Here is a 27,243-nt window from a genome sequence, read left to right on the forward strand (position 1 = left end):
TATAGATATAATTTTTAATTAATATCGGATTTCACACAGTGAAAAAAGCATAAGGGAGGGGGAAGAGAGAAAGAGTGGGATAGGTGCACTTAACCCCCCCTATAAGGAGGCAAGAGGCCATGCTGATAATGCTCATGATATAAAAAAAAAAAGATCATCTTGATTTCCCCGTTCAGCTGAAAATCCCTTTTCTGGTTTCCGTTTTGCATTTCTTGGTCTGGGTTACAGGTAGAACTGTTGCTGCTGCTGAGGTCCCAAACCATTCTGGCACCTTCCTCTTGGGAGGAAAATGAGAGTTCTGGAAAGAAATTAATAAACATGGAAGGAAACACACAGTAAACAGGTTGTCTCAGTTACACAGCTCTACTCCTCAACTTCATGCTCATCTGGAGACAGGAGCTGTTTAAATTGTTCCTGGAAGAGTTATGCCTTAATTTCAATACCTCGTTCAAGTAACTGAGGGATTAAGAATCAAACTCTAACAGTGGGGAGAACCAAGACTGGAAAATACTTGCACTCACAGCAATATCCAGCTTCAAACTGAAGCAAGTGGTAGAGCAAGTGTTCCTGTTCAGAGACACAAGCTCCTTTTCCAATAAACCCACTCATGTCTCCTCATACAGCTTTTGTTTCCATAGACACCAGTGAAAAAAACTGAAAATGTGAAAAAATTCTAAGTGTGATGAGCATAGTCTCAGAACCCTCTACCTGAAAGAGAAAAAAGGAATCAAATGTCCTCTTAAAATGTTGGAAGCATCTGCCATGAGATAGCTGATGAGATATGCTGAGGAAAAAAAAAAAGGGTCCTGTAACAGGGTGCTGATGTCTAAGTGGCATATTCAGGCACAGCCAGGGCAATAAAAGCAATATGGCATCACTGCAACAAGGATATCAATGAGACAAGTGGGGTGGTCAGGTTTTAGGCACAGTCAAGAACGCAGACAGAAGCTGGTAATTTGGTTTGCTGAAGATCCACACACGAATCAGCAGGTCTGGGCTGTGCTACAGGCAGTCTCACCTTGGGCTGAGAGTCAGCAAACAGCTCATCCTCCTCAGGGTCGAGGGCAGGCGGGTTAGAGGAGGTCACAGTGATGGGCTTCGGGGGGCCTGCTGCCCCTCTGCTCCCTGCCTGGCTGCCATCCACACTCCCCACACCCTTCACATGGGACAGAAAGGAAGCAAGTTGTGTTATTCAAGTTCGAACGCATTTTTACAGCCGAAGTGTCAGTTAACAACAGCACAGTGGGCACGGAGATGTTAACATTTTTTTACGTGATCCTGCTTGGTCACAGGTTGGCAGAGCCACCCTGAGATTTCTGGATCAGCTACACATCCCTGTGTTACCAAAATCCACACTAATGGCAAGTCTACCACATGCTTTATTAGAGTAAGAACATCTGTTTACTGAAGCCAAAGGCACCGTGTGCAGATGGGTTTTCTCTGCTCCTTCCTTGGATGCTGGATTGATCCAATTACCCTGTAAAAGCAGCAGCAGTGTCAGGCTGTTCAAATCCAAGAACATCCATTAACAGATTTAAAAGCTGCTTGCTACAGGGAATTATTAGAACCAGGATATTTTCTGAAGAAGTAAATAAAGACTGTTTGGATTAGCTTTCGGATTTGCAGTCTACTCATTTGTACAATAATAATTTGATTACTAATGGCATGTTATTTCTGTTATTAGCTCCAGGAGCTAACAGCAGCAGGAAAAAGTGTCATTAGAGCTCAGGCAACTGGAGTGCCAGGAGGTCAGCTGCAGGAAAGAGAAGGCTCAGACACAGATATTGTAGAAAGAAAATAGCACTAAGGTATGCAAGAAAAATCAATTTGGCAAAATACCAAGGCTTGAAAAATTGTTTGAGCCAGTCAGCCCAAAAACGTGTAAGGAACAGACATGAACTCCCGGCACAGGCAGCAGCAGCACAGTTTGTCTGTTTGTTTTTTTTTTACCATTCCTACCAGGAGCCACTCAGTGCAGGGTGCCATTTGTACAAGGTGCTGAAGTGGGACTTGGGGGACACCAAGGCCAGTGAAGAGCTCAGACTATCCTGGACTTGCTCATAAAGCAACAAAGAGCTCCTTATTTCCCAAGATTTGTCCCTGAGGAGTCAGGCTAATGGCATGACACTTGTTATCAGGGCTACGCTCAGCAGTTTTAAACAGAGGAATCCAAAGACAGAGACTACTGGCTGGCCTTGCCTTTTGCTTCCCACATCAGGTTGGTGATCAGGTACTAATATACAGAAGCAAGGCAAGGGCATGGCCTGGATTTGGTGGCTATGAGGGATCCAGCTTATCCAAGTTTTCAGGCAGGGAAGAACTTGGAATGTGTGTGACAAGTCATAGCTAAGCTGCACAGGTCTGACCTCGTCCTAGGTCAACACTTTTCCAAAAAGAATCCTCTGTTTCTGCTCTGAGCATTCTTCTGAGGAGATGAAAGCAGTTCTACTCAAAACTGAGTGAGAGATGGATTAGGAAGATGAGACACTAAGCACTGCTGGAAACAGCAAAGGGCTGTTAAGTCTGCTCCTACAAAGGAAACATTCTTATACACAAGAGCAGTTTTATACCTGCTTTTACTAACCTGTGTTTTATTCCACAAGGCACCTTCCCTGCTTGCTTGATCAGCTCCTGTTTTTTCCTGCTGCCCTTCTGGCCACACCAACCTCCTTTTGATGCCTAAGCCACCTTGAGACTTATTTCTGTCCTCTTTCTCCAATAGTGCAATTGTCATCTTGATGAGATACAGCTCAATATTTGCAGGAACAAGTTTTCTAATTACTTGAATTTTGGTTGTGTCTGGGAAAAAAAATAAACACAATATTGATTGGTTTTTAAGCTTCTTGCCCCTTATTCAGTTATGCTCTAATAATACACATTGGTTGTCCCTTATTAAGGCATAGGATGGATTAAGGCATGGAAAAGATAAGAAAATAAAACCATGTATGAGTTAGACTCATAAGATCTGGGATAAATTCTCAGTGTGTTTTCTGAGGATGCCAGTTCTACTTGGTCAGGCTGTTGTTTTTTTTCCCCCAAAACATTTGAGTAAATAGATTTAAGAGGGATGCTCAGTCTTTTCCATATGACTCACCTGAGTCAACCGGAGGATTACGGATAACATCAGTAATGACCCGCTGAACTTCAGGAGTCAATCCTGCTCGCTCCAGGCTGACAGGGAAGCCAGCTTTCATGGCCTGCAGCAGCTGAGTGCCAACCACAGCAAGAGGCAGAGATCTGCACTCACTTATAGCCCTCTGGGGAAACAAAGGCAGAAGGGATCAACGTGGCAGAATGGTCTGAAGCACAACCAAAAGCCTGGCAACTTCCCATTCCCAAAAAGCAATCAGGAGATACCAGCACACAGCAGCACAACAAAGCTCCCCAAAACACTGCATTACTCCTCACAGTTGCCTGATTTCTTTTCCAGCTTGTAAAGAAGGTTTTTCTCTTGAAGCTACTATTTCACAGCTTAAGTGCAAGATCTCACCTTGAATTTTGAGACTAAGCAGCTGTGGTGCACCTGACCTTCCAGAGGTCCACACAATACTCAACATCCATGCAGGACATGGATAACAGCACCAAAACAAATCCCCCCCTCACTTTCACATGTTGAATTCTTCTCTTAAAGCATTTGCCTTGAAGAAGAACATCTCAAACTTCATTGACCCAAACTTGTACTTCTCAAGGAGAGATTTCCAACTGGTGTCTTGTACTCCTCAAAACAAACCCAGGTTTCAAGCTTCTACTCATTTCTCCCCAGGGAACACACAGTGTGCATGTAATCATCAGAATTAGTGGATACAGAGCATCAAGTTGCCCATTAATAATTGTACAAGTATTTGTTGTTAATTTGTCCTTAGGCACACTTAACTAAGGGACCATCTGACAATGTTTACCCTTGGGAGGGGCAAAGCAAAGCTGTTAGTTTTCAAAGTAAAGGGCCTCCAGAGGGAAAAGCTTACCACAGACAAGTTTTTCTCTTGGAACAGGATATATGTGACGTGCTCTGAGGGAGAAAGGGCTCTAGCACACTTCCAGGGAGATGCTTCTTTCTGATCTTTAGGTGCAGATGTGGGGAAAACATCAGCCTAAGTGAGATAAAGTAAAATAAAAAGTATTATATCCCAGTGACAACCAACGAGTCACCCTTCCATTATCTGAAGCTACCTGAATAAGTAACACTAACAGAATCATTCACCTCTCTGGAGGTTGGTTTTGACCCAAACTCAAATGTTCTACAAACAAAGAAAAGAGGGAATCCAGATGGACAGCCACATGTTCCCATCTTCTTAAAACAAGCATGAGGCTGTCCAAGGGACTTGGAAAAGAAAACCAGGCAGAAAAAAAAAAAAAGTGTCCAGGTCAACACATCTTCTTAGGTATTGCTCATTCCATGTGAAACTACTCCATCAGAACAAACTGTGGCATTCAAGTCTGTTGCTTAGCATGGAAAACTCCTCTGTTTGAGCTAAACTCTTTCTCAACACAGATTTACTAAAAACAACCATAAAACCAAGAATGCTTTTGGTTCCCATTCCTAGATCATAATGCTTTTTTGTAAAGCATAAAGATGACTCGATGGAGTCCCATAGTTGCAGACCAAAATACCACAAGGCTCTTGCCAAAGTAGTGGACACCTCAAGTATGTCATACCTGTAAGTCATTTACTCGGCAGAAGTCCTTAATTTCAGCCAGGAGAGGGATCAACATGGTGGACTTGGCTTCAGACACACCATCAATTTTCTTCACGTTCTCAACACTTGTAGGCCTGGTTTGGGATGAAGAATAAAAAGCCACGGGAATGTGCTATGCCAACACTTGGAAACATCAAGTGTCTGTGAAGGACACACTTGGAGCACAGATCTCTTAATAAAAACTTGAAAATATTATTACTGTAACCTTATGTCTGCAACTTTGACCACAGTCAAAGCTTCAAGTTAGCTGCTTAATCCTTTGGAGAACCAATTTACCACAAAACATGTTTAATTGTCTCTACCTCCCACATAAGCCCCCAGCTCTTCCATGCAGTAACAACATACACGTTCCCAAAATATTGTTGTCCGATGCCTTTCAGTAGCTGGGGGAGACACTTTGGATGCTTTACCCCTTCTCCCAAGAGAAGCAGAAAGGGGATTTGTGACTTGGCTTGCAGCCTCCCCCATTTGTACAACATATCTCCATGCTGGCTTTACCTTATCCGGGCCATCTCCACCAGGACTTTATTGGTTGCCAGGACAGCTGGAGGAATTTCCTTCTCATTAGCTACCTTCTGTCTAGCAGTCAGCAGCTTGCCATACAGAGCAGTCTGGGAAGAAGGGAGCCAAATTCTCATGAAGCAGCTCTACATCACTCAGAGGTGTAATTACTACAAGAGGAAAGGTTATCCACTTCCCTGATCTTTCCATTAATACACAAAACCCCCTGCAATCCTTTAACCTGTCCTAAGCTATTTCAATTCCTCTTCTAGGACTTTTATTCAAAACAACTCATTTTTAAGAGCTGTCCAAGCCAGCTGCTCCAACACAGGACAACTGTGGTTTGCAGTTTGACTGCAATTCAGAGATATCCTCCCTATCCCCCCAAAGAAAACCCTTACCTCTAGCTCTTTTTCTCGGGATGAAACAGCTGGTTCTTGGGGTTTCAAAGGAGATTTCAGTGGTGAACGCCCTGAAGTACTAACAAAAAGACAGAAGTGTGAAGCAAGCTTGGCATTAGATCAGTCTATTCACACACTTTAACAAACACAAGCTCCAAAAAGCACTTGTCCACTCACGACATGATTCCGATGCCATCCCACCTCACATTTTTCCCCATGGAGAACATTAACCCTGGCAAAAAGCACTAATAACCTGAAAACCATCAGTGACAGGGACACAGCTGCTGTGCTCCAAGTGGAATTAGCACAGCTCCCAGACTCAGGAACGTTTGCCTTTAATTAGACTGCCATGATTATACTGCTATATCTGTTAGCAGACACGCTGGACTAAGAGCATCCTTTCCTAAGCACAGCACAAAATAACCCTTGATTTGGATTTTAGCTGCCCCTAAAATAATTCATCTTCCCATGGCTGCAGTGGCAATTATTCATTTAAGTGACACAGCCTCTTTTCCTGTCATCTGCCAGCATCAGAATAGTGGCCTGAAGGAGGAATCCACTCAGAAATACAAGGTGCATTTAATCTGAAGCAGCACATGAGCCAGGAAAACAAATTACTTGGTCTGCTTTTTACAAAAGGTTATTTGATTTCTTTTGACCTGAGGGAGCCTCAACTTAGTCATAGTCTTCTCCAGACCAGTAGAAAGGCAAAGCCCTCAAGTGATGTTAACTGTTAAATGTTGTAACACCTCAAGGTTTTGAAATATAATGAGAGTTTTAGGCACTTGCCTTTTTTTTTTAAACGCATTAAACATTTTCACAGCCATTTCATAAGAGAATGCTCATTTTAAGGATCACTCTGCAAGCAGTATCCCTATTATTAACACAGTCAGAGTTAGGGAATTCTGTTTCAGTTTCCAATACCGTACCTGTTAGTCGCGTTACTGCTTCTAGGAGGAGTTTTACCTTTTTTCTCATATGAAAACATCTCATATAAAGACATCTATTAAAAAACCAGAAGAACAAGACAAACGCTGCTTTACCATCTTTTCACTGAGGCTGCTGTTAGCAGCAAAATATTAATTTTAACGATTCGTTTGCAAGGGTTTTTTTTTTTTTAAATGAGCAAGGATGGATCGCAGTGCACGAGGGTTGTACTGGTACAAACCTGCTTGACTGGTGACTGTGCTGTTCCTTTGGTGCCTGGGGAGCGCTGCGCAGAGAGGACAGGCAAAGGTCTGCTGCTGGAATAAAATTAATTACATCTTCATCAAAATCAGACCAAATCATTTGTACAGTCACATTGCCCTTAAAAAAAAAAAATAAAAAATTAACATTTCGCTAAGCAAACCAATTTCAAGTTTCTTGTGACAAACAGAGTTTTCATGACAACCCTTGAAAGAGTTTTGATTTTAAAGACCCCATTAGTGGAGAAACCAGTTAGTACCAATTTTTTGGTTTGCACTAAGCACACAGCTTTCAGCATTGCTTACTGGTAAAATAATAAGCTATTTTTTTTAATTCTAGAAGACAGAGCTGAAAGAGTCACAAGTGTACTAGAAGGCAAAGGAAAACTGGTACTTTATCATCACCTTTATTAGCAACTCTGTGTAGGCACCAGAACAGGCTCCTACAGCCAGAACTGAAGAGCTTTGTTCTAATATTACTTCCTGTTGCAGCAAAGCCTCAGCACTCTCCAGTTCATTATTCTTTCTGCTTTTGTGAAAGACCAAGCCAGCACTCTTTATTCAATTTAACCAGAAGCGAAAGCAGAACTAAAATTTCACATGCTCTCCTGTCCAACCCCGCCACCTCCAAAAGCAGCTTTCAGAGACAGAGTTGATGCTAGTGAGGAAGTGCTCAGCTGCCATAATTACCTTCTAGAAGGTCTCTGCAGATTCAGGTCTTCACTGGACTGTAACAGAAGACTTGGATTTGAAGCAGATCCAGCTTTTGACAGCCAGTTTCTACCCTGTAAGAAAAACTGTGTGGCTTAGCCATGGATTTGAGAGCTCAGGGAAGCTCTCAAAGGGTTGTTTCACACCCAAAAGTACCTTCTGGGTGAGCACACAAATAGTTGCAAACTTGTTATGCCCTGAGACTTCTTTGAGGAATCCTTCCATGATGAGCTGCTGGCAGAGCAGTTTCCACCAGTTCTCCGGCCATTCTTTCCCACTGCCAAAGAGGGGGTGCCTTCGGAACCGGTCTGGCAAGTGTTGGGAGTTCTGAAATTTTTGAAAGAATCATGTTGGTCCAGTCCTTGTGGAATCAAATTTTAAATACAACCCCCAACCCAAAACCCTGGAAAGTGAGGAGTTTCCTCTAATCTAATCCACTCCTGCACTTTCTGACAGGATAGATCACGATTTTCTTTTGCATTAAAACCCCACACCAACCTACACTTACATCACAGAACTATTAAAACATCTCCCTTCATATAGGAGGAGGTTACAGGAATGACCTGTAACCATCCACAGCAAAGAAATCAAGTCACCCAGTGCAGTTTGTATTCAACCACTTGAGGTCAACCTAACATAGCATCAGTTCAAACAGAAGCTGTTACCCACTCAGTTTTTGATTTAGAAGAGCCTACAACAGTAAAAATAAATTCACAAGTCCTGTTTAAATCCCAGGACACAGATACCAAGCCAGAAGCAAGTTCATTACACATGTTAGCTCTACTTCTCCTCCTCCTCCAGCCTTCATTGCAGTGTTTTTCGTTTGTTTTAAAACATTGCTGATCTACTCATATCTTACCAATGGTTCAGGGTCCAAAAAAAGCTGATTAGCTTCTGTCTGATGGGTTTTTATGGCCCTGAACTCAGAGCCCAGAAAAGGCTATTCTTGTAGGCAGTAAAAGGCTATTCTGGATTTGCAGTGCAAATATGGCATAAGCTTCACTTACTCCAGTGACCTCATAAATGAATAGTCATTCACCAAAATCTGTTACAGAATATTTCTATCCCAACATGCTTGTGTGTCAGCAAGCAACTTTAATGTCTTATTAAAAGGTTAAAAATGGACATAATTCACCCAGCTTTATCAAGTACTACAGGTCTTTCTTTCTCTCCTCAGTTTGTAAACATAAAAAGTGATTCTGCTCTTATTGTGCTTTTATTTCCAGTGAGCCTCTTACTTTGTATTTCAAACATGTTATCCTTTACGTTCATTCTAGTATCCTACTTCTAACCTCACTGCTCCAAGTCAGCCAGCAGCACAAAGCCACAGTGAAAGCAATCATTTGCTTTATTCAAACATAAACCAGCTATTTTTAAGCTGTTAAGACGTTTGTTCTTCGTCCTGAAAAGGCTGTTCCTTTCAAGATAACCAAAGCAGTGTATTTTCATAACAAACTTTCAGGACAATCAGCTTGTTTGTTGTAGGGGAAGTGGTGCTGAGCAGCTTCACTGCTGATAGTACAACTCTCTCTATATACACAAATATCCATCTCCCCAAGAAAAAGGGTATATACACAGGCACATGGATGTAAACCCACGTATTGTTTGGTAGATCAATCGAGAGGGACACTGGAACAGCCCCCTCCACTCTCAGAACACATCCAAGGAGTTCAACTATCACTTACAGACCCTCGGAGAAGCAGAATGGGCCTTTTAGTCCCAAACTTCTCATCCAGGGCGACCACTGCAGACAGCAGCTGATGAGCTTGCTTCCCAAAATCCTGCAAGCCACCCTCGGAGTCACTGGGGGCTGCAAGACAGGAGCCTCTGGAGGCAACAAAGAAAACCAAGTTTAATACAGGCAAATCAAGTCCCCCGTTCCCTTGTTCCAAATACTATTGGTAGCTAAAGGAAATAACCACAAGTGATTGACTTAAGTCTCACATTTTCGGTCCTAGGACTCTACACTTAACACGTTTAATTATTTATGTCAGTGTAGCTTCAAGTGTCTCACACAGCTGTCCAAGCCAAAAATAAGCAGTTCTTCCTTGTACCTGCTGTTACAGAACATTGCCCCAGCAATCTTCTGAATTGACTATTTAAATATTTTGGCTGGTTTAGGCATGTACAACATGCCTTTAATTGCACCTAATAGCCAATAGGTTTTTCGTCTGTTTCTTTGAGAAAACAAAGGGGAAAAAAAACCAATGCATTTATTACTGACTGGAAGAACCCATTGAAAAGTTACTGGCACACATCACTTCCAAGGAGGAAAAGGAAAATTATCTATTCCAAGGGATTTCAGTTCTGCAATACAAATTCACCATCTGGCTCTTTACTGGCACAGCAACATGACTGCAAAGATTGAAATGATGATCTCTTAAATTCTCCTTTAGGTATTGCAGAGGCCGAGCGAAGACTTCTTAATTCCTGACATACTCAAGTGCAGCTGAATTGATCACCATTTTCCAGAAGACAACTCAGCATAATGCCTTGTCTTGGATCAGAAAGCACCAGGCTACTAGCAAGAACAAGGAATCCTTTATTGTAACTTCAGGGAAAGCTTTATTGTAACTACAGAACAAACTGAGAAAGGTGTTTCTGCTCATGCCTCTGACTACTGACCCCCTGAATTCCCTTGAGCACATGCACAAGATTATTATCAAGGCTAAAAGAACACATGTCAGCACATGGTGTAACAGGAACACAGCTCCCTGGACACTGGGGCAATTTAGCCCACACCACTTGCAAGTGTTTTCTTTCGGGATTAATTACCCAACAGGGCTTAAACTGATTAATAAAAGTGTATTCACACTTTCAGAGTGTTGCTTAAACCCTTATAGGAACTGTGACCATGCTCTATTCCAGGCTTTCCCCACAGCTTAACTTAGAGCTTATGGCTTGCTCAACTCATTAGAAAAAGGTTAGAGAGTTGTTCCAAAATATACCTCAGGCTGAACATCTGCAAGATCAGATGCATAAAAGCCAATTATTTTAGATAATCTGCCTTCTAAGTCAGTCTGAGAGAACATAACCTCCAGTATCAGTCTTCAGGGAAGAAAGCTTACCTGGACCTGCAATTATCACAGCATTCTTCTGTGCCCATGATGCCAGAGGAAACCTTTCGGAGCTGTTTGTCTTCAAAATGAGACAGGATGATTCTACCCAAGGGAATGGATGGAATTCAATAAAAGACCAAGAATTTACACATGAAATTTCTGGCAGAAAACTGAGTTGAAATCAGCATCATTAATTAATTCACTAGGGAACCAATTATTTAGCTTTGATTCCTCTGAAGAAAAGGTTTGGGTTTTTTAAAATAAATAAGGAAACACTCAATGTATGTGTACAAATGTGCTGAAGGCTGTATTTTTGATACTGTTCATTAATATAAAATAGAACGTTCTGTGCTCGTAGAACAGACTTAGTGTAGGATGCCTTCTGGTTACAACCTCCAGCTGTGACCAAGTCAGTAGCTCTTATCAGAGCTGCCTGAAGTGACAAAACATTAAGCAGGTTTTAGCACTCACTTCCTCCTGCAGCTGTTGGACACAAGGTACTTCTCCATTTTTGCCAACATCTTCAGTTTGTACAACCGGAACTTCTCGTTGTGGATCTCGTTTATGAGGCGTCTGTCAGCCAAGGGGAAAAGTAAAGAGCCTTAAACACTCACCACTATTCCCCTGTCTCACACCAGAAATGAAATGTGCCAGGCATTCAGAAGGAACAGCTAGAAAATGTATGCTACAAAACCCAGCCCCAAGCTGCCTGCCTGCTTCTCCACTGCCCTGATACTCAGAGCATACTAAGGAAAGCACATTCTTCTAAATATTATCCCATCAGAATATTACAACTTCTTTCAACCTCACTACTGAACCTCAGAGACCCATGCCAAAAAGGCACCAAGGAGGGAGAAGAGGGCAGAGGGCACTGAGAACTGCTTCTCTCATTCCCTAGTTGTCCAATCTCTGGCAATTTGTCATCAGCTCCACTGCCAGATGGCAAAATACACTGGGATATCATCACTCTTCTTTTAAGAGCCCCACAGGTGGCATGTTAGGACATATCTACCTGTTGCCTCATTTAATATCCTTCACAGTAATCACTGGAAGCATCCAACTGAGAAAATAACATGGGACTACTTGATGGGAATACGGAGTGCTCGTTCTTGCCCTGCCCTGAGCTGCTGCACGAGCCAAACCTGAGCTAGCACCCTGCACCACAGGGCATCAAAAACTGTCCTGGTTGTGTCAAATCAGTCGTTCCCAGTCCTTTACCTGTTACAAGCCAAGTCTGTTGCAGCCCACAAGACGTGGCAGGAAGCAGGAAGCCCATCCCGGCCAGCTCTCCCGATTTCCTGATAATAGGATTCCATTTCCTTCGGGGCACCGTAATGAATAACCAACCGGATATCTGCTTTATTGATGCCCATTCCAAATGCCACTGTAGCCACAACACACTACAAAACAAGAGGCCACATGTTGAATGTTTTCAAGGGAGCACAAAGAATAAGCCTGGATTAATGTTCACACTCTTGGTGACAACTTGTTGCTACAGACTCAAAATCCAGCTTAAAATTACAACAGCTTCAGACTCACACGTGGCTACCTTAAGTCTGATTTTGGCCAGAGAACAGCCATAGGAATATAAACATGACAGGAATGATGTGCTGAGGGAAATGGAGGAGTGTTTTCAAGTAGCTGTTCTCAAAGTTATTGTGAGAAGGAACACAAGTACCAGGATAGCACTGCTGCCTAGGAAAAAAGCAGCTCACAAATTGTGATCATGTTGGTCCAGCCACCACTACTTTCCTTAAATGTCATGCATTTTTTAAGGGAATTACTATAGAAATCACCAGGATAAGCCAGGAATCTTATTACTGTCAGCATAGACCAGCAACTTCTTTGCCCAGAATTGGAGACAGAAGAAACCTGTAACATATACTGATGGTCCAAAATTCTTCCTACCACCAGAAACTCTGCAGTTCTTAAGAGGACCAAGCGGATTTTGTTTCCTTCATACCTGAATTTCATCCCTCATGAACTGGTGGTGGGTGTCTCTCCTCTGTTTGTTCCCCATGCCAGCATGGTAGGCACCACAGGCCACGTTGAGTTTATTCAATTCAGACACTACTTGCTCAGTGGCCTTTCTTGTAGGGCAGTAGATGATAGTGGGGCCTTCAAACTCATACACAGAACCGCTTAAAATAATAACAACATGTAAAGAGACAGAACAGAGGAAGTCATCCACCTGCAAGAAGCCTGAGGGATCAACAAAACCAGGCTTACCTTCCTTTCCTAGTTAGGAACTGTTTCAAATCCTTACAGATATCTCCACTTTGTTGTCCAACTTCCAAGTACAGGTTAGGTCTGTCAAAACTAGTACAGGTAACCTGGGGATTCCTCAGGTTCAGGCATTTCACTATGTCCTCTCTAATTGAGGGGCTGGCAGTTGCAGTTAAAGCAACAATGGGAACCTGCAATGAGAAGTAGAAAAACATCCATGACCTTTCATTAATTTCTTTTTTTAACCAAAAAACTCAGTAGGAAACTGATACAGAATGTAAACAGCCACTTGAATGAGTTTATGATCACTGGATCAGGTCAGTTATTTGAAAAATGTAGTTCATATTCAGCTTCCTGAGCATTTAGGATCAAAGTTGCAGGACAGCAGACAGGAACAGAACTCCTAAAACATGAAGTTTAATTGTGAATGTGTGTATCTTCCATGAGTCCACAGTAATTTTCTGATGTTATTAGCTAAATTTAGGGAACATAGGATCAAACTTCCAATAAGAGCATGTAAAGTTCAGGTCTAAATTTTTAAGCTCATGCAATAAATGCTTGAGGAATGTCTAGAAATGAGTTGCATGTTCCTACAATTCACTCAGTCAGGAAATAAAAAAAAAAAAAAATCTCTCAAAGTTAAACCAGAAGCTTAGGAACATCATGTCATCATGTTCCACAGCATAGGGATCCAAAGCAGTTTACATTTCAGAAGTTTCTGGCAGCCCAATTTCAGAATATCCTTCATTTAAGCATTTGGAAAAGAAACCACAAAACCCAGTCACTGACAGGGACTGCTCAAACTCCAAGCCAGCATGGTCAGTACACCCGAAGGACAAGGTAAAAGAACCTGCTATTTCCAAACTATCACACAAAATCCTTCTCTTTTATTGGAAACCCAACATATCCAAACCTCACCAGTGGCAGAACCTTCTTTAGTGAGCCTAAAGTTCTGAAGGAGTTTCTGAAGTCGTGGCCCCACTCGGAGACGCAGTGAGCTTCATCCACAGCTATGAGGGTGATACCTGGTGGGCACAAAACCACAGCACAGACATGTGAACTGCTTACAGCACTAGAAACTCAGTTCCTTGCTAAAACAACTCCTGGAGTTTACATGCCTTGATTTTACTCAACGACCTGTCCACCAGCTGCATCACCTTTGATAAAAAGAGCATTTTTAAGATGCATTACTGCAGTTGAAAACACCACTTCATTTTTACATTCAGCTGAAGACCAAAGAAATACAAATACTAAAAGGCTAAAATATTTAGTGTTATGCATTTCAATTCCTGTGATTCAACAATCAGTGCTTTAGCACCTCTGTTCCCAAATAATTGCCCAACATTCCCAGGCCAAGATCATGCTAAAGACACTACTCACATTTTTTTATCAATGGCAGGATCTCATGACACCATTTATTTACAGTCACTACACTACCCTCACCAAGGAACTAGTGAAAAATATTCAGATATTCAGAATTTTTAAACAAAACTATTAATTTAATCAGCCTGGCAACTCACCCACAGCCTTATCCTCAACTTACCAACAGTTTGGTCAAGATCCTGAAGTAACTGTAAGTTCCCAGAACAAAACTCTGGAGTCATGTATATGACACTGTACTGACCTCTGAAAGACCAAAAATACACTGTCAAAGGAGAGAAAACCCCAGATAAGTAAATTCAACAAAGTCACGATTGTCTTGAAAAGGGAAATGAGAACAAGACTAGATTTCTGATAGGGAACAAGAGGAACTCAGTGAAGACCATAGAAAACATTCCAGAAAAGTCACACCCACAGTCCCAGAAAGCTTGGCTAAGACTCACCCTCTGATGGCTTCCTTGACCTGTTTTGACTGAGCTGAACCAAGGAAACAAGCTGGAATCCCTGACATTCTGCAGAAATAAAAAAAGCACAGTCATGAACACATTTACTCTCTCCAAGCTTTAGCTTCCAGCCAGTGCCAGCATTTCTAAAGGAAGTTCAAGCTGTGAGGTCAGAGACTATTTTCTTCAAGGATCTTTGTGGGGAAAATCCTTTCAAAAAAGCAAGAGTGGTCCATGGCTACTCCTGCCACCCAAATCCTCTTCCACTTCCCCTCCAGCTCTCTCCACAAGAGACACATCAGATGAGTACAATTAGGAATTGGTGAAAGGAAGACCATTTTCCTTGCACAGGAGACAAGTTCACTAATAAAACACCTAAAAGAATTTGCTAAATGTATTTTCTTTAACTATTCTCTTATGCAGTCCATCATGCTTGGATGTTAGCATTTTAGCTCACCATTTTTTTGCCTTGACATTCTATCTTTTGTGAGCTACTCATGCTGCATCTGCTAATTTTCCATCAGGTGGCTGCTTTTTAATGACAAACTCCATAATTACCAGCTCAACCAATTTGTATTTTAGCTCTTAATGCAATAAATCACCGAGTTTTCCTACATCTCTTGGTCTTCACAGCTGCTGAGCAGCCAGACTGACAGACAAATTACTGAGTGGCAGCAGATTGTAGAAATTCAGTCTCCTGAGCCTTCAAAATGAATGACCCACTGGGAATGTAGTGAATAAACCCTCTCCACTGAGGAAAACAGTGGAAAGGTCAAAGCAGCAGCTGAATACACAGACACCCTGCTGAGTAATTCCCAGTCAAGGAGCTGAGGCTGTCCAGCCATTCACCTGCACACAGTCATGAAAATGCCACACATAATTGATGTTTCTCACTTCAAAACATCTTCATATCCCCCCTTTCACAAAAGCCCCCTTTTTCCCAAGTTGGACAAGGCAAGAATGAACTAGATAACTCAGCGTGATTCCCACAGCTTCTATGAAGAAGTGTCTGAAGTGAACAGCTCTTACAATAGGAAGCAAGTGTGTGTGCAGAAAGCATTATCAGGTATTTAAAAAAAAAATCAAACAAAATTATCTTGACAATACCTGTGACTGCTCATGTGAAAGCAATTTGGTGTCACCCACAAGTTTCCCCCCTCAGAAACAGAACTGAAGAGGCCAACTCTTAGGAGACCTACTGCACTGTCCCTCTGGAAAGCCTGTGCTACAACTTGGATCTGAATTGCCTGCAGCTTCCAGCTACTCAGATGTCACTTCTCAGACCCAAAGGAAGCCCTGCCCAACTCTGATAGAACTCCCACAGGCTGAAACAGCCCGTGAAGTTACTCTGTCACTTCAGTCTGGGCAAAAAAAGGCCCATTAACCCAGAAATACTCTGTGTGTTCCTTCAGAAACCCCACAAAGATCCTTTGCAAATTCAGCCTGCGGTTCACCTACCTGGCAAATCCAGGGATTTGAGACTGTCTACACAGCCAGTGTGTGTTCCTGGAGAAACATATGCTCTACAGCTGACACACAAACAGCTTCCACTTGAAGCCCCAAGAAATGCCACCGGCAGGATCTGTGTTTCCACGGGCAATGCAGCAGCAGCTTGTTACCACCACATTACTTACGTCAACTGCAGCACCTGGTCCTCCATCAGGGAGATAAGAGGACAAATGACAACTCCTGTACGTCCAGTATAAACAGGAGGAAACTGGTAGCACAAGCTTTTTCCATAGCCTGAAAGAAAAAGGGGCAGAAGTGAGACATCATGTGTCCTACACACTAAATCAGACAATCACAAAACCTTGCCAGCCCTAGACAACATGTTTGTTCTGCTAGTCCCCCCCAAAAAGGGAATAATTTTTTTTTGCTGTTTCTTAGGGTGTGAAGGTAACTTACCAGTTGCCATGACAACAAGATTATCTCTTCTGTCTTCTAAAAGAGAATTGATGACTTTCCACTGGACCCTTTAAATTAAACAAAAGGGGAATACTTGGATTTGTGTCACCACACAGAACAAGTGAATGGTATGAAACTGCACATTCTGTTGAATTGTAGGTTATAGAAACCCTTGAGGCTGCCTTAGAGTGTTGTCTTTGCATAGTGCAGCCACTCAGACTACTGCAGGTAGGCCCAGGAGTGTCAAAGAGGGGATCTCCAACAGGACTAAGGCAAACAGCATTTGATGCAGGCATTCAGAGGAGATCACAAATAATAACTGTAGTTTCCACAGTGTTTGTGGATCAGTTACCTTCAAACAAGGAGATTGTAAACAGGACCCTTGATTTGTTAGTGGGTTTGTTTAAGGATTAATAAAAACAACATCCAGGTTGAAAAAAGGCAAAGAAAAAATCAGTGTCCATTTTAACAGAAAATACACTCACAGTTTAAATGAAGAATGCCCAAAATAGGTCTTCAGACACGTGATGTGGCTTTCACCAGGTTCTGGCAGCAGCGGATCTTTAGTGGGAGAGAAGAAAAACCAACTCATCTGGGATTAAAATTTAAAAAGATGAAGCACTGTCTTGACAAACAACAGTCTGCTTGTGATGTTAACAGTCACTAACAGTCTGTTAGTGATGCCCAGGGCTTAGAATTTGGGCAATTCCAGTGAAGAGAGAGACAAACTCAAAGTATTTACAAGCTAGAGTGAAGGATTAAAAAAAGCAAGAAGGCTCCTCAGAGACCCCACATGAGGAGGAGAACATATGGCTTGATTAATGAGATATAGCAATAGGACTGTAATGCATAACTGCTTCATTTGGAACAGGTTAATCCAAACAAATCGAGGTGTATTTCTCCTCACATTTCAGCCTCTTTTCCCCATTAGATTTGTCTCCACAGGGACAGCCCCAGAGCATTAGTTCCAGATCACCCTCCGAGGCATAATTTCCTAAGGATTCTGCCATGAAGCAGCAACAGGAGAACAAAACAAAGGCAGATATGGGAGGTGCCATCTTTACATTTTTATCTTTACACAATCCAAGTTCTCCCTTGGAAGTCCAGGTGAGCTTTTTCTTTCTGTTTTAAGAAACCAAATGTTGGTGTGCTTCCACAGCTGCTTCCATAGACAGTCAGTTTATTTAATCATGCATTGAAATTAAAAAAAGAACTACCAAAATATTCCTCCTCTTCTTCCTCAATGCCTTCCTCTTCATCACCATCTGGTGCTACATTCACTTCTGTGTCAGGAGTTTTCCTGGCTTTAGTGGACCCTCTTTCAGGTACAACTCCTTTAGAATCATCTACATCATCTAAAGACTGAGAAATTTGGACAAAAACGTTATTTTGGAGCATGAATGGGTAGGTAAAATGAGGTATCTGAGGTAATATGATATTTGGACATTTAACTTCTAAACTAGTTTTAACTTAAATCTAGCGTGGGGATCCAGTCCAAGTTGGCATAGTAATGATGCAACAGGATCCAAGTGATATTGAAGTCTAACACCAGAAAACTGAATTCCTTAGGTATCCACACCTTTATCTTCCGTCCACCTTCTGTAAGCAACACTGTTTTACTTCATATTCCCTCCCCTCAACTATGCTCCAGTTCACTGTGATCCCAGAGCATCATCATTAAAAAAAAAAAATAAAATTGTAAGATAAACCCTGAGGCACTCACTTTTAACATCTCCATTTCCAGTTCTTCATCACTTTCAATGATACAGGAAACATTTTGTTCATTATCTGTGGAATATCCCTCCTAAAAAACAACCAAAACAATATAAAAACCCACACAATTTTCTTATTAGTACCAAAGTTATTTCTGTTTTACCCAGAAGCTTCTAAACTTCTGTACATATTATAAACCACTTCTCTGTATTCTTTTGCTTCTTACCAGAAGCAGTTAAGCTCAGCATTCAGCTCTGAAGCTTGTCCACTAAAACCAAAGTATTTGTAGTAAGACAAAAAACCAGCAGTGACATGCTTGGAACATAAGAAAATATTAATCTGATTGAGGAGGCATCAATCCACACTCAGTCACTAGAAGGACTATTAGTTTACAGGTCCCTTAGAAACAGAGCTGTTTTTTAGTCATGACCAAGCTGAAGATGCTCTAGTGCAGAATTTGTCCCCATACTGCAAGGAATTCTTTGGTAACATTCTAAGAAGTGAAAGAGGAAAACTAATGAGACCACCTAGACCTCCTATATTTGGTACCACTCCTTCCAAACACATGACTGAAGAGCAGCTTTATGCTTGACTACCTTCACAGGTACTTCCCAGACTGAGCCCTTCTTCCAAAATACTTGAATATTCCTCCAGGGATAAAAACTTTTTAAATCTTGTGGGAAGTAATTACCTCAGGTGCAGCTTCCTTGACCAACTCTTTTGCAGCCTGATCTTCCAAGACCTGAAGTTCTTGCTCAGTAATGTCCAGTGATATGAAGTCATCTCTCTCTTTGTCCATAGATCTGGCTGCTGCAGCCCTATTTTCCACAGTGTTACCTCTCTCTGCCTCCTCTCCATTACTTTCTCCCTCCCAGAGGAGAGCCAGTGTAGCATCAGAGCAGATGTTAAAGTCACCTTCAAGTTGTTTAGCACATTCAGCTTTTTGTGCTTCAACATTTGCTGACTTGGCTTCAAAATTTGTTGGAGTTGCAGCACCACAGCTCCTCTCCAGTCCAGAAGGGGAACCTGAACCCAACAATGTGCTTCTTAAGGCATTTATGTTCTCTGATATCTCAGCCAGTATTTCTGCAGCCCTGGGAAGTGAAGCAAAGCAGTTACTGACACTCATCTGAGCTACAAGCAGAACAGAGGATTCTGAAGTCATCCGTCTCTCCAGACTGAATTTGTGCAAAACTTCACACAGAAACACTCACTCAATATAGAACTGACATTCCACTTCTGTGAGAAGAAAATTAACATTTCTTCACACTGAAAAAAGCCTATAAAGGCCCTCCAAAAGCACTGTGATATGGCTCCCCTGCTTAGATAAACTCTCTGGATTTCTAGTGGGCAGTCACACAAGAGCCCTGAGTAGTTAGGAAAAAAGGTCTTGCTGTGCATTTCAGCAGGAAGAAAAACTCAGCCAAGTTCAGTGTCAAACCCACTGCAATTAGACCAGTGCAAACATAAATTCCTACATACAAAGGCAACGTTTTCTTGGAAAAGGACACACAGATAACAGTTGGCTGTTCACTCACGTGTATTTTGTTGTGTGGGACCTCAGAGATCAAGAGAACACCCTGATTTTAGAGGCAAAGTAGAGACAAGTTGGCAAAAAACTGACCTCTGAAAGTTTTCCAGTTGTCCAGAAGAGGCAGGGATGTGGGAAGCCAGGTCTGTTATCTCTTCAGCCAGTGAAGTCAAGCGCTCCTTCACACCCTCAGACATGGCATCTGTAAGAAATGTCATCAGTTATTTCACAATAATTGGGGTCTAACATCTATATGCAATTAAGTCCCATTCCAGTAACTACATTTCTACAACATCTACAGCTGATAAAACAGCTTTTCCCAGGGCTTAGAAGTCGAATACCCAGGGAATCAGGCCAAGCTTCCATGTGCTTCTGCGCTGCATCTCTTCCATTACACATGCTCAGGGAAAACAGATACACAACAGGATCACTACAAAGTGATCCTTCCCTGCTTCCCTCCAGCTTCCAGAAAAGAGCTGCTACCACAGATACGCTGTTTAAACCAAGGCCAAAAAAACTGCAGCTCCTATTAAGGGGATAGTAAGGCCACTTCTGTCTTTGACAGAAGACAACAAGCCCCCTTTTCAGCCCTAAGCTCCCTATCATACTTCCTTTATGAAAGATGTAACTGAACGAGAACTAGGACATTAAAATCACTTCTCTAATGAAGTAAATAATACTAAGCTGCTCTAAAACATTTGGGTCCTATTTATGTGCCTCAAGGAAAGCATTACTCCATAACATGGTTTGTTTTGTGGCCTTTATTTGTTCTTAAATTACGTACTTGTCCCTGAATCAGCAGAACTGAGATGAACTCACTGAAGTGTTTCCATAAACAAACTGGAATGACAGCAGGAATTCTTCCCATCTCTGTGTACAGCAGAGACAAACACAAACAAACAGCATCCTCAAACAGCATTCCTACATCCTACATTTTGAAAACAGTCACGGGCTATAGTAACCCTGGGCTTACAAGAATTTTTATTGTCTGCTCCCTCTGGAAGTGATCTCCAACCATCAAGAAGCTAAACAACCCTGATATTATTAAAAAAAACCAAACAACTAATTGAGAAATGGAATATGGAATTGTACATTGAACAAATTCCTTATGCCTGAATGCATAACTTACCTGTCCTTACACAAAATAGCTTTTGGTCACTGTTTTTCATATTTTTCAGTTTTTCATAAACTATGTAGCCAGCCTACAAGGGAAAGGAAATAATGAGTTCTCAGCAGAGAAACAGCATCTGTGAGACCAAACTAAGGAAACTGGGAATTAGTCAGGCAAACCATGGCACAAATACATTGCGAACAGCAAATTCCAAACTGTTGGCCCACTGTCCCACCCCAACTCCATCATCCATCAGGACCAGGTCACATGTTACAGAAGGCTGCACAAAAGGCTAAATCCTGACTTGGGATCCCCTTTGGAGCGGGATACTGTTACATAGATCCCAGAATGGGCATCTTGGCAAGTCTGCTGCACACACAAAGCTCCCAGCCCCACCATCTGCTCACCTCATTCAGATTTCATGCTGTGCTCCAGGAAAGAGCTACAAACCTACCAAGGTGGATTCGGTGTGTTTAATATTTCCCTTGATATGAATAATAAGTTGTAACAGAAAAATACAGCCTGAAGCCAGGAATGTGCTAATTAGGCTACACATGTTAACCAAACCATCTCAGAGAAGAAAAAGAAACAAGTTACTCCCTCATGTTATCCTGGGAGGCTCCAAAAGGCAGGGCAGGTGAACAGAGCACGGTGGGAAAGATGCACCGCCTGGAAAAAGCTACAACAGCTGAACCAGGCACTAAAGGAAAAAAAAGCTCTCTTCCTTACTGGTTTGGGTCTTCACAGGTGCTAAACCCCCCATGGTTGAATATTTAACTAAACTAGAAAATATGCAATGTTTCCCTGAGCCAGAAAAGAAGAGACCACTGACCGAAATTCCCTCCCTCTACCTAATCCTAGAAGTAAAAGCTTTAGGGGATTTTTTTTGCTGCCATAAGGAATGATTTTCTCCCAGGAAGCAGGCAGGACCCAGTAGCATGTTGGAAAAACCCTGCACAGAACTACAGGAAAACTACTCTGCTTCTAAATAACGAAAAACCAGGGATTTCTACAGAGCTATAAAAATTCATATGCAACTAAGTAATTCTTCCTGAGAATCCATACTGTGGATCTCTTGCATTACCCACTGGAGAAGGTTGTGTTTCTTCTAAGTTTAGCTTTCAAATTTCATCTCACATCATCTATTCAGCAGGATTTTGGTTCATCAACAGCTAAGAAAGATGAAAATTATTGTCCTGAAATAAACCCCAGCCAAGCCACATCTACATGGGATAGTCACACTGCAAGAATTTAGCCTTCCTCCATACACAAAAAACCCCTGATGGCTCCAGGAAAACTCACTTCCCTGAGGTGACAACTTGAAATGATTCCAGATGGACAGACTACTCCTCAGGCACACCTGGTGCCCACACTACCTGGCACATTCCAAGCCCAAAGAACATCCTATGAAGCTCTGGAAGAACATTTAGCTTTAAACACTTCAGACAGACAAGGAGTTGGGACAGCAACCCAGTTGGTGGCATTCCCACCTTGAGGCACCCCACGTGCACAGTGGATCTCAGAGCATTCCTAGCTATCAGAAAGGCAGTAAAAGCAGCAGCTAAGAGCACATTAGAGAAGGAATTCATTCCCAGAGGTGGAATGGTGATCCCACGTGGTACCTACATAGGCATCTGTGGCCGCATACAGCTTCTGCTCCTCACTGAGTGGAAACTTCTCCCAGTTGCTACAGCGGACAGACTTATCCTTCAACAGCTGCTTCCCAAAAAGGTGTTTCACCAAACCATTCAGACTCCACGTCTCCTTACACCTCAGCTGGGAAAAAAACAAACAAACAAACAAAAAAACCAAAAAGAGAGGATTTGTTTAAAAGGAAAAGCAACTGGACCTAGCAGAATGTATCCCCAGAAAGAGCAAATTGTACTTACTCCCTCACTGGAAGCAAAGAGCTCTGGGTTAGTCAAAACATATTTAGTTTTTCAAAACAGTAACCGTTCTCAGTACTGTCACACTGCCAGAAACAGGAAAAACTAGACAAAGCAGTCTCTGGGTTGATAAAATAAATGCTCTGGACTTAAACAGTATCACCTCTTTCCTCCAGGACTTTTCTATTATTCGCCTTTCTAATTAGAAAAAACTCAATATCAAACACCAGGGATTTATTGAATAAAAAAAATGCAAGAATAGTCAAGTCTGACATCTTTTGTAAGTCTGAAATCGAGCACAAAGCAGAAGAGCACAGCTATAGCCCACACTAACCACTATTCTATGTGCTGGGAAGCAGCTCATCCCAAGTCTCCAGGAGTCACCCCAGCACACTGCTGTTCCCAATTGCTCCTGCAATCACTTGTCAATCAGAGCTGCTACACACTATTGTCTTCATAGTCAGTCTGGGAAGCTTCCCTTCAGAGCCCAAGAATCCAGCCCTCAGGAGCACAGCCTGCTGTTATTCCAACTTGGAAAAAACATGCACAACTATGGAGCCTTACAGCAGCAGTGCAGCATTATCAGCTCATCCTCTGGCATAAAAAAAAAAAACCAACCCTCCCAACTGTTCTTTTTAGGCTCCCCCAGCCTCCCCCTTGCATTGTGCCATTATATATAACCCCGTTCTTTGTTCTCTCAAGCTTCACTTTCAAGTTTATTTTTGGTTTGTTTTCTCTTTAGCAGAAGATTTTTAAGCTGCTGAGATCACATTGCTCATCTTTATAACAAGTTATCCTGAGTCGAATGAGGGGATTAAAAAAAAAAAAGGTGACCAAGGAAACTCCAAATTTGAGAAGTAGCAGCTCCTTTCATTGCTTGAGCAAAACAGTTGAATTTGTACAATTTCCAGTCCACTAGGAACTGGAATTTTAAGGTGGCTCATGTGGAAAGCACTGCCCCAAATGCCGATGGTACATCACAGAAGGAATGGGAAATGCATGGAGAGACAGAGGACAGGTCAGGAAAAGCCTTGCACATAGAGAGAGAAGAGCTTTAAAGGGACATAAGGAAAGGAAATTTTTTAAATTTATATTTATTTATATTTATACTTATTTTATTTATATTTATTTAAAGGAAATAAGAAAGGCAGGATGATCTGGAAGGAAATAGACCTTTTGCTTTCTTGTCTAAAAAGACAGCACAGGTCTCCCTACATTAAATGATCTCTGGAACTGAACTGAAATTCAAGGCGTGCCAAATGCAGCACAACCTGTGAACAACAGGTCATCAGGTGTTCAGAAACTGTGCCCACATGAGAGCAGAGGTGACACCAACTTCAGAATAGTGGAAATCAAGATATTTCTACAGCTCCAGACTGTGTGGCAAACATCCCCATGTGGAGGACTCCAAGGAAGAAGACCTTGATGCTTCCCTCCAGCACCCAGCAGGCCATGGCAAGGAAGGCTTCCTTCTTGTGCCCTATTTACAAGGTTCAGTCATTGCTGGGACAATGACACCACTGCCAGGAGAACCCTGACTGGACACAACCTGGCAATTTCCATCATTAGGAATTAAAGGAAAAGCAGCTGTAGCTGAATTTAAATGCCATACCTTGTAAATACTAAAGGTGAACAAACCTGAAAGGGGACAAATGTTGATTAAAATCTGGCTCACTGACAGACAGTACTCAGTTCTGTAGGCTGTGAGAGGTGTTTTTAAGCTGTTTCTAAATAAATGACAATAGATCTCTGCTTTATCCCAACGAACACGTTTGCTATGGGAATTGAACTCCTATCGAGACAAGCAAGCCTCCTTTTGTACAGCACAATAACAAGATTCCCTCCCACAACAAAAAGGTTTTAAGTTTTACTTTCTCATTAGCAACGTCAGCCAGCTCCACAAAGCTCTTCAGTTTGATTTCAAAGTCACTCATCAGCTTCCATTGATCTCCCTCAATTCCTACGCCAACCTTTTTAATTGTTTCATCTTCGAGCAGCCTTTTGAGTCCCTTGGGAAAACCTAAAATAGATTAAGCCCAAACATGAGAAACTAAATACTGGAAGATGCCAGAAAGTCTAATGGAAATGACAAAATCTGAGCACAAAGGCCACCAGCAAAACCCTGGGCTTTCAAAGGAAGAGTCCCCAAAGTTCCTCTGTTTATGTGACTCAACTCTGGAACGACTAAAAACGTGAACTGGTTGTGATGGATCATCTGAACACAAGCAAGGAAATATTTGAAATACACAAATTCATCCTGCACCTGAAAACAAGCCAAGTAATAACACTTAAACAACCTTATTCAATCTGTCTTTCTGATTGTTAAATTACATAATGAAAAAGGCAACCTCTAACTGGATGATATTTTAATTCTCAAAACTCAATGTTCATAAAACCAAATGAAATATCATTTTACTATTTCCCACATCACTCCTTCCCAATTTTGGCTATTTCCCATTTCTGGGCAACAGTTTAAGCCATAAGGACGGGAAATCAGCAGGAGCACAGGTTCTGTGGGGACACGCTCAGAGATAACGCTGGGCTGCTCCGACATTCTGGAAAAACAGAATTCACCAGCCAGATGCTCCACCAAGCCCAAAGAAGTCAGTCTTGTCAGCAAGAAAAAAAAAAACCCCACAATATTCAAGCATGTACTCAGATGCTAAGTATTGTATTTTGATTTACCCCGAACTGATGGCACAGAAATCCTGGATCAAAGGCTATTTTCAAGCTTACAGGACTGAATTAAAGCAGGCTGTTTCCTCATCTCATTTTCTTACAGGAGGGAACAGCCACAGACACTTCATCCCTGAACAATAACAGCCTTTTCCTCTCCTCTGTGTTTATTTCCATTTAAAATTCAGAGCATCTTATTTAAATCCATACTTTAAGGACCGCACAGCTGGATACTCAGAGTTAGTCTCAAGTGGAATTCTAGTACCTACAAACACAGCATTGCACAAACATAGTACTTAGCACCTACCTTGGTTCTGATTTCAAATTTCACCTTTTTCAGCCCTGCAATATGTGTTTATGTACTTCAACAAACACTTGGCCTGGCTGATTTTATTTTTGCATTATTTTTCCACAGCTCTCTCTGCCCTCTCATGGCTGCCACTGACACTGTAGAGGCACATTTGCAGCTACAGCCACAGTCAGCTGTGCTGTGGACTGGGAAATTGCAGGTGCAATCCAAAGAATTAGGAAATAACAGTCAAAAACCCCCACAAAACCATTGTAGCCTGGTGCTGTAAGATGCAGACAGAATACATCTCCAAAGCACCTCAGCCATAAAAAAAAAAAAAAATGTGGCAAGTCCTCCACAAAGGAGATAAAACCCAGCCAAATAAAAGCCTGCAATATGCAGCTGACTTACTGTACAAGGGATTTTCACCTGAGAAAATCATCATTAAAACCTTCAAGGATGGGCACTTCCCAGTGGAGGACTTGTGCCCCATTTCGACCACCTCATTCCTAGGAAAGTGACTAACAAACAAACAAAAAAAAGTCTAAGTTCAAGACTAAGCAGAGGCTACAATCACATTCTGAGAAGTCTGTCGGGGAAAAAAAAAAAAAGACTAAAGAAGGGTAAATTATGAACAATCTTCCCAATAAGTAAATGTGGTTTCGTCCTTTCTACACAGTCCAAGAACTCCTATTGCTCCTGAAGAAGAAAGTATTATCCTTTTGGCTAAGGCTTACTGCTTTCTGTAGTCAGTGGCTAATTTGGCCAATATTTACATTTTTGTAGATCAAACATATTGGCATCATGAGCTTAAATTGCCTGTGGATCCTGCAAAATGGCTGACACCTCAATCAGTTCAAAGTGCATCTCCCACTGGCAAGGACAGGAATTTTTGGAAAACGATGCAGGAGGAAACACCATCCATCGTCTGCTGTAACAGCGTCGACACACAAACATCTCCCCTTCCAGAATCAAAACCATTTCATCTCTTTATGACTCTTCTTCCCTCTGCTTCCTCTCCTCACATCCTTTTTTTTTTCCCCTGTGCTCCTGATGGAATAGCCTCCAGCAATTAAATTTTCCACCCCATTTGCTCCAAATGACAAAGGATTGAACACCAACATTAAAATTACCGCTATTATACCTCAGCGTGAGTCCCCCAGGGAAATCAGAAACCTCTCACAGGCATAGTTTCAATCTAACATTTTAAACCAAAGGTTATAAAATTGCAGTCTCCTTCCCTCATTGCTATTTTCCCTATTTGGAAGCTTTTATTCACATCCATAATGAATTCAGACTCCGCTGAGCACACCCCCCTTCTCTCCTCACAGCTGCATCACACCAGGTAGCCAGTGCTCTTTCCCAAAACTGATGTCAGAAAACGCAGGTATTGGGAACAAACAGCACAAGAGCCATAATTTTTGAGGGTTTTTGTTGAAGCCAAATTAAAAAAAAAAAAAGTAAAAACCAAAACCACAGCCTGCTCTACTTAGGTTTGTTGTTTGTCTTGGCACTAAACAGAAAGTT

General features: G+C 41.9%; 1 protein-coding gene across 3 annotated transcripts in view; it reads right to left on the reverse strand.

Annotated features, from left to right (window-relative positions):
• Positions 1–69: 69 nt before the first annotated feature.
• Positions 70–27,243, reverse strand: part of WRN (WRN RecQ like helicase) — a 30,841-nt gene continuing 3,667 nt past the window's right edge. The window contains exons 5-36 of one of the 3 annotated variants that reach the window (XM_027749388.2): positions 24,623–24,771; positions 22,492–22,641; positions 20,884–20,956; positions 19,848–19,956; positions 18,915–19,317; positions 18,234–18,314; positions 17,728–17,872; positions 16,996–17,071; positions 16,511–16,578; positions 16,240–16,348; positions 14,606–14,674; positions 14,326–14,408; positions 13,701–13,807; positions 12,786–12,973; positions 12,520–12,697; positions 11,775–11,956; positions 11,028–11,129; positions 10,566–10,658; positions 9,183–9,324; positions 7,654–7,824; positions 7,477–7,571; positions 6,768–6,843; positions 6,529–6,602; positions 5,600–5,678; positions 5,196–5,308; positions 4,657–4,771; positions 3,966–4,091; positions 3,095–3,257; positions 2,585–2,799; positions 1,406–1,477; positions 1,019–1,156; positions 70–298 (exon numbers count right to left, since the gene is read on the reverse strand). In XM_027749388.2, the coding sequence (XP_027605189.2) occupies positions 173–298; positions 1,019–1,156; positions 1,406–1,477; positions 2,585–2,799; positions 3,095–3,257; positions 3,966–4,091; positions 4,657–4,771; positions 5,196–5,308; positions 5,600–5,678; positions 6,529–6,602; positions 6,768–6,843; positions 7,477–7,571; positions 7,654–7,824; positions 9,183–9,324; positions 10,566–10,658; positions 11,028–11,129; positions 11,775–11,956; positions 12,520–12,697; positions 12,786–12,973; positions 13,701–13,807; positions 14,326–14,408; positions 14,606–14,674; positions 16,240–16,348; positions 16,511–16,578; positions 16,996–17,071; positions 17,728–17,872; positions 18,234–18,314; positions 18,915–19,317; positions 19,848–19,956; positions 20,884–20,956; positions 22,492–22,641; positions 24,623–24,771 (4,070 nt within the window). In that variant the 3' untranslated portion in view covers positions 70–172. The remainder of the gene's footprint in view (positions 299–1,018; positions 1,157–1,405; positions 1,478–2,584; positions 2,800–3,094; positions 3,258–3,965; positions 4,092–4,656; positions 4,772–5,195; positions 5,309–5,599; positions 5,679–6,528; positions 6,603–6,767; positions 6,844–7,476; positions 7,572–7,653; positions 7,825–9,182; positions 9,325–10,565; positions 10,659–11,027; positions 11,130–11,774; positions 11,957–12,519; positions 12,698–12,785; positions 12,974–13,700; positions 13,808–14,325; positions 14,409–14,605; positions 14,675–16,239; positions 16,349–16,510; positions 16,579–16,995; positions 17,072–17,727; positions 17,873–18,233; positions 18,315–18,914; positions 19,318–19,847; positions 19,957–20,883; positions 20,957–22,491; positions 22,642–24,622; positions 24,772–27,243) is intronic. The other 2 variants (XM_027749389.2, XM_027749387.2) reach the window with 2 other exon arrangements.

The sequence above is a fragment of the Pipra filicauda genome, unplaced genomic scaffold (genome assembly GCF_003945595.2).
Source record: "Pipra filicauda isolate LSUMZ 115617 unplaced genomic scaffold, ASM394559v2 scaffold691_size150487_pilon, whole genome shotgun sequence".
Taxonomy (NCBI): Eukaryota; Metazoa; Chordata; class Aves; order Passeriformes; family Pipridae; genus Pipra; species Pipra filicauda.